The sequence below is a fragment of the Sinocyclocheilus anshuiensis genome, unplaced genomic scaffold (genome assembly GCF_001515605.1).
Source record: "Sinocyclocheilus anshuiensis isolate Anshui unplaced genomic scaffold, SAMN03320099.WGS_v1.1 scaffold767, whole genome shotgun sequence".
Classification (NCBI taxonomy): Eukaryota; Metazoa; Chordata; class Actinopteri; order Cypriniformes; family Cyprinidae; genus Sinocyclocheilus; species Sinocyclocheilus anshuiensis.
The window spans coordinates 1335502-1349103 of NW_015551124.1; the positions used below are offsets into that span (position 1 = coordinate 1335502).

At 35.8% G+C, this 13602-nt stretch overlaps 2 protein-coding genes across 2 annotated transcripts in view; both read right to left on the reverse strand.

Annotated features, from left to right (window-relative positions):
- LOC107663165 (serine/threonine-protein kinase PAK 6-like) overlaps positions 1-6334 on the reverse strand; it is a 47901-nt gene extending 41567 nt beyond the window's left edge. Inside the window, exon 1 of the mRNA XM_016453336.1 lies at positions 5966-6334. The gene's annotated coding sequence lies outside the window, so the exon portion shown is untranslated. The remainder of the gene's footprint in view (positions 1-5965) is intronic.
- Positions 6335-9063: 2729 nt separating this feature from the next.
- The window catches only part of LOC107663167 (mitotic checkpoint serine/threonine-protein kinase BUB1 beta-like), a 7298-nt gene continuing 2759 nt past the window's right edge, over positions 9064-13602 (reverse strand). Inside the window, exons 4-9 of the mRNA XM_016453340.1 lie at positions 13006-13150; positions 12729-12925; positions 11519-11703; positions 11250-11434; positions 11003-11100; positions 9064-9552 (exon numbers count right to left, since the gene is read on the reverse strand). Coding sequence (XP_016308826.1) covers positions 9282-9552; positions 11003-11100; positions 11250-11434; positions 11519-11703; positions 12729-12925; positions 13006-13150 — 1081 coding nt within the window. The 3' untranslated portion in view covers positions 9064-9281. The remainder of the gene's footprint in view (positions 9553-11002; positions 11101-11249; positions 11435-11518; positions 11704-12728; positions 12926-13005; positions 13151-13602) is intronic.

Genomic DNA, 13602 nt, shown 5'->3' on the forward strand with positions numbered 1-13602 from the left:
GTAAGTGGCGCTGTAATTCTGCCACAGAGATACACTAAAAACGGAGAAGAAGACTTGGACTATGCGCATAAATCTTGCACGCGGTATACAAACGAACATGGAACAATACATTTATTAATCTGTGTTCATGTTAGTTAACAAAAAGACAATCGTTCAGTGTTTGTTCATGTTTTTGTTGCTGTTACGTGACGTAGCTAGGGGCGAGACGTGGGATGGTGACGTCATCGTTTCAGAAAATATACGTATTCGCTGTCCACACGAAAACGCAAGGGCGGCGTTTTCAGATTTATCCACTCTGGGACCCGGTTTCACTCTCCCAAAACGCCGGATCGGTGTGGACGAAACGCCTATACGATACAAAATGTATGCGTATACAGCTAAACGCGTCTCCGTGTGGACGGGGCCTAAAAGTTGGATACTGAGCTGAGAAGTGGATGCGGCGAGTGTTTCATCCGGAGCTGGAGAGGGATTTTGTGGGCGAGGAGTGCTTGATAGCCCAAATCCCAGTGACACGGATACGGCTTTCCAATAAGACAAACAAAGAGAGAATGTGTGGGTTTAAACAGCTCCACACTCTTGCAGGAATAGAGATATTCTTTTGAAAAAACATGCGAGAGCATCGGTTTCATGACTAAATGCATTTTTGCATTTTTTGCCCTAGCAACTCGTGAATTATAATGAATCATGTTATCTGTGTAATTGTAATTGTTTATTTTCAATAATAATTCTCAATACAATTTCTATTGTGTTAACCCTGTGTGAAACGTTCTATCCCACAATGCAATGTGCTTGAGTCATTCACTCAGACTGCCAAACAATATTTTACACAAAATTGGAATAAAATGCAAAAACAGGATGCTAGTTTGTGAATTAAGCATGCAACTTTGTGAGGTCATTGTATGCAAAGTGACCCACATCTAGTTCTGATCACTGAAAATGTGTACAAATCAATAATTTACTCTTTGACCTACATTGAAATCCCCATATCTCTGGAAATCAATCGGATAGGGCCTTAAAAATTGAGATATTAAAAGACAAATAAGTTAAGAACCAACATCTAAAAAGATATTAAGCTTTCTTTAATACTTCTTGAGTTACAGCCATGCAAACTTTGGAGGGAAAAACACAAAAAGTGCGTTTCCCCTTTTTTGAATGGTCACCATTGGCATATAATGCAACAAAGATTGCTAAATCAACAGATTTTACTAACAGGCCTGCCATTCTCTGTAAAAATGATATAATGATGCTGCCATCTTTCTAAAGTCATTTTTACTCTCCTGTAATTTGGCTCCGAATCTCGGGTAGAAAGTTTCATTTTGACCCCCCTACACATCCATGACATTTAATATTTTGGCTTTCTTCTTCATTTATGTATTTCTTTAACCAGAAAAAAATCTAATCAAAATTACCCACATGCATTTAGATAATAGATAGGGTTCATTTTCATTTCATGCCAATGAAATGCACAACATTCATGCACTGTATGAGTATTTATTTGTGCATTTGCATGCTTGTGTAGAATGTGTTTCTGGGCTAAATGGAAAAAAATATACATATATGATTTTTATTATATATCTGCATGAAGATCCACAGCTAGAAGCCATCTTTTCTGTTCCAAAACCTAAACCAGGATATATTTAGAGTGTCAGTTTGCTATCTTCAGCCCTTGATGTGAATCTCTTGTTCTTTCATTCTCCAGGGGATGTTTGGACTCGGTCCCGAGCAGAATCCAGTCCCCTGCTCCCTGTTCATGTTTGAGATCGTTTGACAGTCCCATCACAGTAACGGCAATGAAGTGAAGTGTGAAGCAGGACTTCAGATGATATGACCGGACCTAAACAGCCATCTGTCCTCATTCACATCTCCAGCGCTCGCATCCGCTCTGTCTTAAACTCTTTATTAACATCTCTAGTGCTCAGAAAAGAGGTTGTCAAGAGCTGGTTAGTGATGATTTTGATGGAATAATTTAAACTTAGGATGACAGAAATAAAGTTTTATGTTGATTACAACAAGCCTATGTATTATGATACTTTTCTGATTCTGTTAAATATTCAACTCTCTTATAATCATATGACGTTTTGCTCATATTAAGAAAACTGTATTGCTCAGCAGATTAACTTTCATAGTTGTAGAGAAAATTACACATTTGTCAGTTGTTGTCATGCACTAAGAGGACTTAAAATCAGGGTTATTATTGTTAATTAAAACTAAGACAAAAAATCACTACTTGAAATAAAATAAGCATTAACTGAAATAAAATATATATTTTTTTAAAAACTTAAACTTATTTTATTTCAGCTAGATGACAAGGCAACATCAACTCAGTTTCGTTTAGTTTAACGACATAAATTAATCAATAAAAATAACTATGTATACATTTTTAAAAATTACAAAAACAACTAAATTACTAAAACTAAAATGAAAGTGAAAACAGAAAATATTAAAAATTAAATATAATTCAAAATATGAATAAAAACTATAATAGTATAGCATATATTAAATTAACACTGCTTAAAATAAAACCAAATGTGGATAGCAGCTTACTTCTTTTGTGAGTTCATACTGAATTCTGTGACTTCTGATTGTTGAATTTGATATATTGGTAAATAAGAACAAATTATTAGCAGAAACATCTGAGAAGTAGAATATAAGTGGAAAATCTCCATTTGATCTCATTGCTGTCTTGGGAAAATAATTGAGACATTAAAGAGGCCTCATAGTATGACATTAATCTGAATCCTGGCCTGGTTACAACATGCAACTAGTGATGCACATCACACATTTTACAGAGACGTTTTACACCTTCACAAATACTAACCTAAAAAATAAATGCAAAAAGTTGCAATGGCACTAAAATAACTGGTGTAGGATTTACTTTGAAATAGTGCTGGGCGGTATACCGGTTCATACCGAATACTGGTGTTTATTTTTGTTACTCATACCGCCCAGCACTACTTTGAAACAATTTTCACTCAGAAATTGCTAGTAAATTTCACAAATAATTACAAAGAAATGACAAGTAACATTGAATTAAACTTGAAATTTTGAAGTAGAAAGATTTCTAAAACATACTGCAATAATCTTTTAAAAATAATTTTAACAGTATGGTATTAGAGGTTTTATCACATCACTATCATGAGCACTAGTGCTAGGGATGCTTGTCTTAAACACTACTAATACTCTCATCCCAGAGAGAAATATCTGAAAACACTGCAACAGGCTCGGGATGTTTTCTGGCGTTTGTAGCTCGCTGTCTAACAAGATCAGTTCACATGATCCTTCGAGCCGGAACGAGAATAAACACGGTCTGACAGCAGCAAACGGCCCACGAGGACGTTCACTTCCAAACACTCGGCACGAGAAACACTCAATCCAACATCCAGATTCTGCCGTCTCACCTCAACAACACCAAGACAGAGATGCTCACATGCACAGATGTTTGGTGAACTAGAGCAGTGGCATCACAGATAAATAAAAGCCTATTTCAGAGTTTTACAAGCCTCCAGAAACAATCTGCCCCTGGTGAAAAATCTATTAACATATAATGAAATATTTGACATGTTGCTTGCAAAAAAAAGTCATTTGGTCAGAATACACTGAATACACTGCTTTTGCCCCATAATGGTGTAGTTACAACATCCACCAGCAGAGGCAAACTAACCCTACCCTACTAACTAGTCAACCCTAAACCTTGTGAGGAAGAGACTGATTAAAGAAGTTAAGAAGCTCATCATGGCACTGCTGTGAGTAATTGTTTGCCTTTCTAACACATCTGAAACTATTCCTAGAAAGAAAGCTTTCATGTTACTAATTTAACAAACAAGACGAGAAAAGCTGTGTTGCAAAATGCGGTCTCGTACAAGCCTTGGGCGACAAAACATTGCACTACACAGATACAAACTGATCATGTTTTTACTATGACTTCATATATGTGCATTTTCTTTTGTTTGGATAGATAGTGAATCTTGGAGATATAAACGTATGACAGCAAAGTTCATGCATTTGCAATTTTAGTTCTGATCATTTTTGAGTTGATTCATGGAGATCTGTAGAATTGAGTCGTTCAAATTTTAGATTCTCTCAGCATATTGTTGTACGCAGTGTTGGGGGTAACGCATTACAAGTAATGCAAGTTACGTAATCAGATTACTTTTTTCAAGTAACTAGTAAAGTTTATTTACTTTATGTATTCCAGTTCAAACAGTAAAGCATACTAGCAACACCAAAGTCATGGGCTTGAATCCTAGAGTAGGCAAGAGCTGATAACATGTAAATGTGTGCTTTGAATGCAATGCAAGTTGCATTGGATAAAAGTGGCTGCCATATGCATAAATGTAAATTTATATATGCATACCTACAAATATGACTAAGATCCTGGAATTTTTGAAAGTGCATGTGAAAGTATTCAGATTCAAAGATTAAGATGTAAATTGTTCCGTTTAACAGATTAAGATGTGCACAAGCTCTTGCATTTGGAATGAAATATCATTATTGGTCAATTTGAGGTGTTTGCATGAAGGCTTTTCATTCACTCTTAAAAATAAAGGTTCTTCATTCACATCTGTAGTTCCACGAACCTCCTTTATTATCCATGAAACCTTTTCATTCCACAAAAGGTTCCACAAAAATGGTGGAAAAAGGTTCTTCAGATTGTTGAAATGTTCTTCGCACTAAAAAAATGGAAAGATTCTTCGGGGAACCAAAAATGGTTCTTCTTAATAATAAAGGTTCTTCATTGGCATTGATGGTTCCCACGAGGAACATTTAATATCTATGGAATGCTTCTAAGGTTCTTTAGATTATTAAATGTTCTTCACACGACTACACTTTTTAAAATAAATGTTTTTGCAGTGATGCCATAGAAGAAGCATTTTTGGTTCCCCAAAGAACCTTTCAATGATCAGTTCCTAAAAGCATGAAAAACATTTTAATAATCTAAAAAACCTTTTCCACTATAAAGAACCTTTTATGCAAGGGAAAGGTTCCACTGATGTTAAAAGTTCCTCATGGAACCGTAGATCCCAATAAAGAGCCTTTCTTTTTAAGAAAAAGTGGTTCTTTTAAAAACTGAAAGATTCTTTGGGGAACCAAAAATGGTTCTTCTACACTCTTAATAATAAAGGTTCTTCGTTGGCATTGATGGTTGGTTCCATGAGGAACATCTATGGAACGTTTACATCGGACAAGAGGTTCTTTAAAGTGGAAAAACATCATTTAGATTATTCAAATGTTTTTCACACTTGCACTCTTCAAAATAAAGGCCATATTAGAAGCGTTTTTAGTTCCCCAAAGAACCTTTCAGTGATCAGTTCCTAAAAGAACCAATTTTTTGGTTCCACTATAAAGAGCCTTTTATGCAAAGGAAAGTTTCCATTGATGTTAAAGGTTCCTCACCCATGGATGCCAAGAAAAAGCCTTTATTTTTAAGATAAAAGTGGTTCTTCCAAGAACTGTTCAGTGAAAGGTTCTTCGGAGAACCAAAAATAGTTCTTCAATGGCATCGCTGCAAAAATCCCCTTTATGACTGACTCTTCACTTTAAAAATGGCAAAGCTTCCTCAGATCGCCCTTCGGAGAACATCTAGACGTGCTTCTGAGGGTGCCTATAATTCGCTGAAGGAACTTTAATATATCAGCTCCTTTATGGGATCCATTTTGTAAGTTCCTGCCATTTTTTGAAAGGTTCACTTTGAGTGTGCCGATCTGAGGAAGCCCAAATGATGCATCGAGTATATTTTCCTCTTTGCATGCAAATGCAGCGCGAGAGAGCCGGAGGAGGTGGGGATGCGCGAGGGTGAGAGAAAGTAAAAGCATTTCCTCATCAGCACAGCTTTACCTTCTCATTGTCGTCTAGGCTTTGTGCTTTTGCTCGCTATCTGCGCGTCGTTATCCGGCGATGCAACACAAATGCTGCGCGCGCAGCATCATTAGCTCGCATATAGATGTCAAAACGCCGCTCTTCTTACCTTGCCGTTGTGTGATGAGGATTTTAGGAGCCTCTCCTGCTGGGAAGAGGCTTTGTGGTGCTGTATGAGCTCAATCAGCCTCCCACTGCAGGATGCCGCGATGCATTTCTGCCATCTCAGAGAGATGATGCTCCAAGCCGCGCATCTGATCTCCCAGCATCCCTTGCTACCGGTGCCGTGATGATGCCATGGAGAAAACAAGGTACAATCCACATCTAGAGGAAACGAGAACAGCCTGCCTCCTTCTCTCTCTCTCGCTCTCTCCTCCAGTGTGTGTGTGTGTGTGTGTGTGTGTGTGGCAGCGTTACCTAGGAGACGGTTCACGCCCCCTCTGTCGCCGTGGTGAGCGCGTGATTTGAGACAGCAGGTATCTTCAGATGAGAGGAGGTGTCGCACGCTGATAAAGCGGTCAGCTCATGAATAATTAATTAGATGATTGAGGGTCATGACAGGCCAGAAGCTGAATCATCAAATATTTACCACGGTAAACATAGCTTCCAATAGAAATACCAGAAATTGCGCTAATTTATTCATCACAATTAAAAAATAGTATATATATTTGAGTGATTTAGGATGAATCAATTAACCTACATTAGGTTTTAACAGTATTTTAAGTCATTTTAATGAGTCAGATCAGATACAACCCGCTCTGTTTTTACTTTTACGTTGTTTTAACTTAACAACTGCACGTAAGTCTGCCGTTACTAATAAACGAACGCTTTATTGACGTTTCAGAGTCAGCTCATGAATAATTAATGAGATTATAATGAGGGTCATCACAGGCTGGTTATGTTATGAAATATCAGTCGGATGACAGAAGATGAATCATAAAATATTTACCGCGATAAAACATAGTTCGCCGCAGAAATGCCAGAAATTGCGCTAATTTAATCATCACAATTAAAAAAACAGGTCTATATATGATTTGAGTGTTTTAATATGATGAAATCAAGCTATGGTATTTTAATGGGTCAGATCATGTACAACCCGCTCTGTTTTTACTTACTGCTTGTTTACACTTTTGAAGCCTGCCGTTAATAATAAATTAAGGTTTTATCAACGGTGAATAGTTGAACGTGTCAGAATCAGCTCATGAATAATTAATGAAATTATAACGCGGGTCATCACAGGCTGGTGATGCTATGAAATAACAGATGGCAGAGGATGAATCATCAAATATTTACCACGGTAAACATAATTTCCAGCAGAAATATCAGCTCTAATTCAATAATCATAATTTTAAATAACAATAATTATTTAAATGTGATTTAAAATCAACCTAAATAACTAATTTTGCCAGCATTTTAATGATTCAGATCAGGTACAAATGACTCTGTTTTTAATTCTGCTTTGTTTTAATGTAACAGCTGCATGTTTTGACTTTATTTGCTGGATAGTATGTTTAATAGTTTTTAGTATTTTTATATTATTTAGTATTGTATATTATTTGATATCAAGTATCAAAAGGTGGACAAAAGGTTGTGAAATATTGAAAATATTTTTTATAAACTATTTATAGAATATTTAATAAACTTTTATTTCAAACTGCTTTGAAAATCAAGGTTTTTTTAAAGAATTTTAATCCGGCTTTTAATAAGACTTTCTTCAACACTTCTGTACTTTTAGCTCCCCACAAAATTAATTTTAATAAAAAAAAAAAACGTTCATGACATTTTAGTTTATCAGGTTAATCGTGAAGTTAGATCATGACAATACCCAATAATAAGCAATAGCTTTAAAGTGTTCATCTACAACCACGAGACATTTGAATTTAAGAGATGTTTACATCTCAGTTAGTAATAAAGTGCAAAGCAGATGCTGTTTGACCTCATTATGAGCTGAAGTCCCCTGAGAACAGCTCTTGATGTGATTCAATGCTCGTCTATGAGCACGTGAGGAAACAGTCATTGTTAATACATCAGATCAAATGTAAAACTGCTGCAAAATTCCCTAATAAACACATCGTCTGTAGTGTGACTTGCTCTGCTGCTTTGCTCCTTTAAAGAGCTTTTGTTGCGCAGGGCAATTTAAGTCCATCCCGAAACAATGACGCCCAATGGGCTTTTGTTTTCTGTCTTTAGTGTATTAATAGAGCTGATGATCCTCCGTTCACTGAAGGCTTCAGCTGATGATTTTGGCATCTGCACCCAGAAAATACAAGTCTAACCTCACAATGCATGTGTGCTAATTGTTAAGCGCTTGGCCAATATTGATCGTTTATGTGGTTATGAATTAATTGTGTTTTTAAGTAAAATCATGTTTTTTAATTACTGCTGTAATACAATAAAGTTAAGTGAATTGTAAAGAAGGTCAGGGCATTAAGATTAAAAACAACTCAAATTTAGAATTAAAATGCAAACAGAAAATACCAAAATAAAAACTAAAAAGTGATAATTAAAAAAATGCATTTTCATTTATATATAATATATTTTATAATACTAAAATAACGGAGGGGTTTCCAAAACTAAAGCCATTAAAAAACATTTTCTTTTTCATTTACTTAAACGGCAACTGGAATAAAATATTTAGGAAAAAGCTAGTTGCCAAAGGCAAAATTTGAGTTTAACTTCAATAACTACAACTGAAATAAAAACAAATAAAAATAGACATTATAACAAAAAAGCTAAAAATGACAAAACAACAAAATTACTAAAAACTTGTGTAAACACAAAAAATAAAGTGAAAATAAAAACAAACTCAAAATGATTAAAAACTATATATTCTTAATATATAAATGAAACCAAAACCATTAAAAAAAAAAACTTTACTAAATATTTAGAAAAAGCTAGTTGCCAAGGCAGCATTTCTCAATTTAATGTAAAGTACTTAACTGAAACAAAAATGAATAAAATGTATTGAATTGCACATTAAACTTAAGTGTGTCTCACCCTGCAGCGTTTGTGCAATAAAAGACCATTATATTCCACATTACCCTGTTTCAGTTACAAATGACATTGAAGTCCATGCAAATAAACTACTTTAGAATCTTCTTCCAAGCAAACTCTGCTGATAGTGTGTGTGTGACTGCAACAAAGAGCAAATGCAGTTCCTGAAGGCAAAGTCCAAAAGCAGTTTGATATCATGGAACCAGTTGCATTTATTGAAGCGTTAATTACCACATACAAACAAATGACAATATCATGCCTATTCATATAAATGCTTCTCTTGCAACATACAAAAAAAATTCCAAAACAATGTGGCGTTACAAAAAGTATGTATATACAAAATAAAAAGTATGTACAAAAACACAGGAATGGTTCTACACAACAAATAATGACCGTAAGCAGCCAAGACTGCTCTCTAGATAGAAAGCGCTTCAGTTTGCATGGGTTTCCACAGGTTTGGGCTGTAGTTTGACAGCGTGTTTCTGTCGGTAGCGCTCGGCCCGCAGCTCCTCGAAGCAGAACTCGCTGGCTCCGCTGTAGAGCAGCTCTCTGCAGTACATGCTCTGCTCTCGACTCTTCCCGTCCTCCTGCGTCTGGAGCTGCATCCGCTCCTGCAGCATCTTCAGCGGCGTCTGCTCCGGCCTGCAGGGCTTCCTGACCGACAGCACCGAGTTCACCGCCGGGTCGATTTTACACGGAGTCCTGCAGGAAGACATGACGGAAATGAGGTCAGTACACTGAAACGATAACTTCAATTATAGAAGATCAATCATTAGAAGTCGACGTGAAATCAGACTCATCCTATTTTACTTTGTTAATGCATGTTCCTCGTCTTACTGTGTGCGATAGTGCAGTGCTATTAGCATGAGCTAAAACCATTAAAAACACTTGCTACTTAAAATAAATATTAGCTTACGTAAAATATAAAAAACTTTAGCTGCATCCCAAATGACGCACTATGTACTCAACCATGTAGTGTATGAATTATATATGTTTATTTTGTCATTCATAAACGGAGTCTGATAGCCCCTTCACTACGTAATTAAATCTGCGACAGTTGAGTCAAGTGCATGAAGTGTCCAACATTCCACACTTCGTTTTTTCGGTTAAGTGCACTTTTTATTTTTGGAATTTTCAGTGAGAACGCACTACTCGCACTATTTATACTACAAAACGTCATAGAATAGTGCATAAGTACGCGATTTGGGACGCACATTTTAACTTATTTTAACATTGAACAATAATCATGGCAACATTTCTCATTTTTGTTTAGTTTAACTAGTACTAAAATAACTAAAACAGGAATAAAAAATTTTTTATATAGACAAAATAATACTAGTGAAAATGACAAACATGCAACAAAAATACTAAAACTTAAATTAAAATGCAAAAATAAAATAAAAACTATATTAATTAAAACTATATATAACTTTAACATAATATACTAATGATACTAAAATAACATTGGCACAGGGGTTTTCAAAACTAAAACCATTTAAAAATATTATCTTTTTCCATTAATTTGAAATAAAATAAATGGTAACTGAAATGAAATATTTTAAAATATTTTGAAATTAAAAAAAAGCTAGTTGCTGAGGCAACATTTCTCATTTAGTTTAATTAAGTGTTAAAATCTAAAGTGTTAATATCTAAAACTGAAATAAAAATGTATAAATTCAAAATAATACATATATTTATATTCAATCCTCCAATCTTTTAGATGCCACGGACCCAAAATATGATCATCCTCATCTTAAAGTTTAAAAGACATCTTGTATAGCACATATAAAGCATATATAAAGTGTGTGTGTGTGTGTGTATATATATATATATATATATAGGCCAAAAAAAATTAATATTATAAACATGTATAATTTGGAAAATATTTCGTTTCTATTAGACTACATTTATGGAATTTTATTATAATACTTATTTTAATCAAATTTTGAATATATTCGTTGTTTTTATTTACTTCTTAATAAAATCAAATAACATATATATATTATTATTTTTTCTTTTCCATAGAGCCCAGCCCAGTTTAAAAACCCCTTCATTAGTGCATGTTCATATAAACAAATGTTATCATAAAGGAGCAAAAACACAATCTTCCATGCGCTGAGAGACTCGTCATGCATCTCCTGATCACACTCACACAGCGGGAGGCTGGTCGTCCTCTTCCACAAACGGCTGGAAGCTGGGTTTAGGAGGTGGAACGGTGACGCTGAGGCCCGATCTGGACTTCAGAGGCAACTGGAATTACATACAGACAACATTTACCTCATAATGAACGTTGATCTGTCAGATAACAGCCTCCGTTCTCCTTCAAACGCCTCCAGACACAAAACAGGTCAGGTAACTGGTTAAACGAGTAAAATTAGCATACTTCCCAGCACTCGTACCTTCACGTTGGTCCACTTCTCAGGCTTCTGCTCGTTCTCTTTGGCTCTGGCAGCAGGTGGCGCTGTCCAGATCTCAAATTTGGGCTCCTGCAGCTCGGTTTCAGGAGCTTTATTCTCATCAAAAATCATTAGCCGGCTGTTCTGTTTGGGGCCCAGCGGCTGCTTAAACTGGAGCCCGCGAGCATCTATGGCACAAAACAACAGCGTGATTGCAACGGATTCCTGAATTTACTGCTTAACACACAGAAAAAACTAAAGTTTCTACTCACATCCGACCGATGCGTTCACTCTGTTGATGGGAACCACAGCCTTTTTCTTCCCTTTGGCTTTGAGCTCAGACAGTGAGGCTCGCTGAGGCTCTGCGGGTCCTTCATCTTCATCATCATCATCATCATCTCTGTGTTGATCTGTCATGGATGACATCATCTGTCTGCACGCTCGTGCCTGCAAAGCTCTGGAGATCAACATTTCATGATGAGAACCTAGAAAACACTACAATGCAGCGGCAGCAGTTTAAAGTGATATCTCAGATTGAAACAATATAATCAACAGGAATAAATGGAGGGCAGAGCTTTAATTTTATGAATGAGGAATTTATTGAATTGTTAAAATTGTCCATTTTTAGAATAGCATGCACTGATTTAACCCTGTAAAGCCTGATATATAATAATAATAATAATAATAATAATAGTTGGAAAAAATGTAATGTAGTTTTTTTTAAATAGAAAAGTTGATTGAACCTTTAGACCAAAAACGTACATCTTTAAAATTCAGGGACTTAAAATGAGCAAAAATATGCAGTTTGGTGCAGATGCTGATATTTTAATGATGAACTTCTGCTGCTTGTAATGTAAATCAATGAGATCTTTATAACAGTACTGCAGATACTGACATAAACTGATCTAAATATCAGTGGTCGCTCTATATCTCCAATAATATGTCTCAGTAAGATGAGACTGAAATGATCCAAACATATAATGCAGTGATTGAGAGCTGAAGAAATAAAGGCTCCTCAGAAGATGTGAGATGTTCTGGAGGCTTGTGAAGATCATTCCTCCGCTGAGGAACAGTGAAAGTAAAGCTTCTGGAAACAAACGCTCCTCAAAAGATCCTGAGGATCAGATTTGAGACGCTAAAACATGATTGATGGAGAATCAAGTAAAGCTGAGCTGCGTCAGTCCAGTAAGTGTTCATCTGGAAATATTACTACAGTTATTCTGACCTTTACTTGATAAAAACCAGTCAAGATTTGACAGCAGAAAGACACGAGAAGCGTTTGTACAATTACACTAAAAGAGCTTTGACTGGATAAAAACTCTAAAATATCAATCAGAGACAGAATGCATGGAGTAGATTGTGAACAATAGGTTTTAAACCCAAGTTTGATCATGTTGATCATTTAGAGACTGTAGAAATTCATGAATTTATCTGAGGACAGACAGAGATTAATGTACTAATATTCAATGGAAGCTTCCAAACCTATGAAATGCATGTAGTTTCTCCACAGGTTCTGCTCCACACTTGATGCCATCCTGAAATACACTGTCCGCCATCTTTATATTCCCTCTCTTCTCGTACTCTTCAGACCAGGCGATGTAAAGCGCGGCTTGCACGCTTCCGATGCCTTGAGCTTGCATGTAGCGGTAGACGTCCATCGGGTCAGAACAGCCCTCCGCCTGCGAGGAAACAGAAACAAACACGTTTAAAAAACACTATAGTGCCATCTGAATATTCATCTACAAGGTTCGTCACTCACAAACGCGATCCAGAGCTCAACGTAGCGAACGTCATTGTGATATTTCTTGTCAGCTGTGAAGCGCGTAACTGCTCTTTCAAGAAGCACTGATAAATGACTCTCCTTTCCACCCTGTGGATACGTCTGCTTTGTCCATTTGATGTACCTGCATTAAAATAACAAGAATTTTGCATGATTTGCATATTTTATTTTTCATATCTAATATGATTTTTCATATCTTTATTTAACTCTAGCACTCTCTATTCTATAGAAGCCCGTTTCCGCCACTGAATAAAAAATTAAAAAGGTAATTGTGACTTTTTATCTCACAATTCGGACTTTTGTTTCACAGAATTGTGAGTTTATATCACGCAATTCTGAGAAAAAAAGTCAGAATTGTGAGATAAAAAGTCGCAATTACCTTTTTAATTTTTTATTCAGTGGCCTGAAACGGGCTTCCATACTATTCTAATTCTATTCTTTAAAAAAAAAAAAAAACTTGCCCCTTTTAGACTTGTACTCTATTCATTTGCTGCTTGTTTTCTTTAAAAAAGGCCTCTAACACTAGCTTGCTCTATTCTTTTTCTATTGTATCTTCTTGTTTTCTTTTTGTTCTAT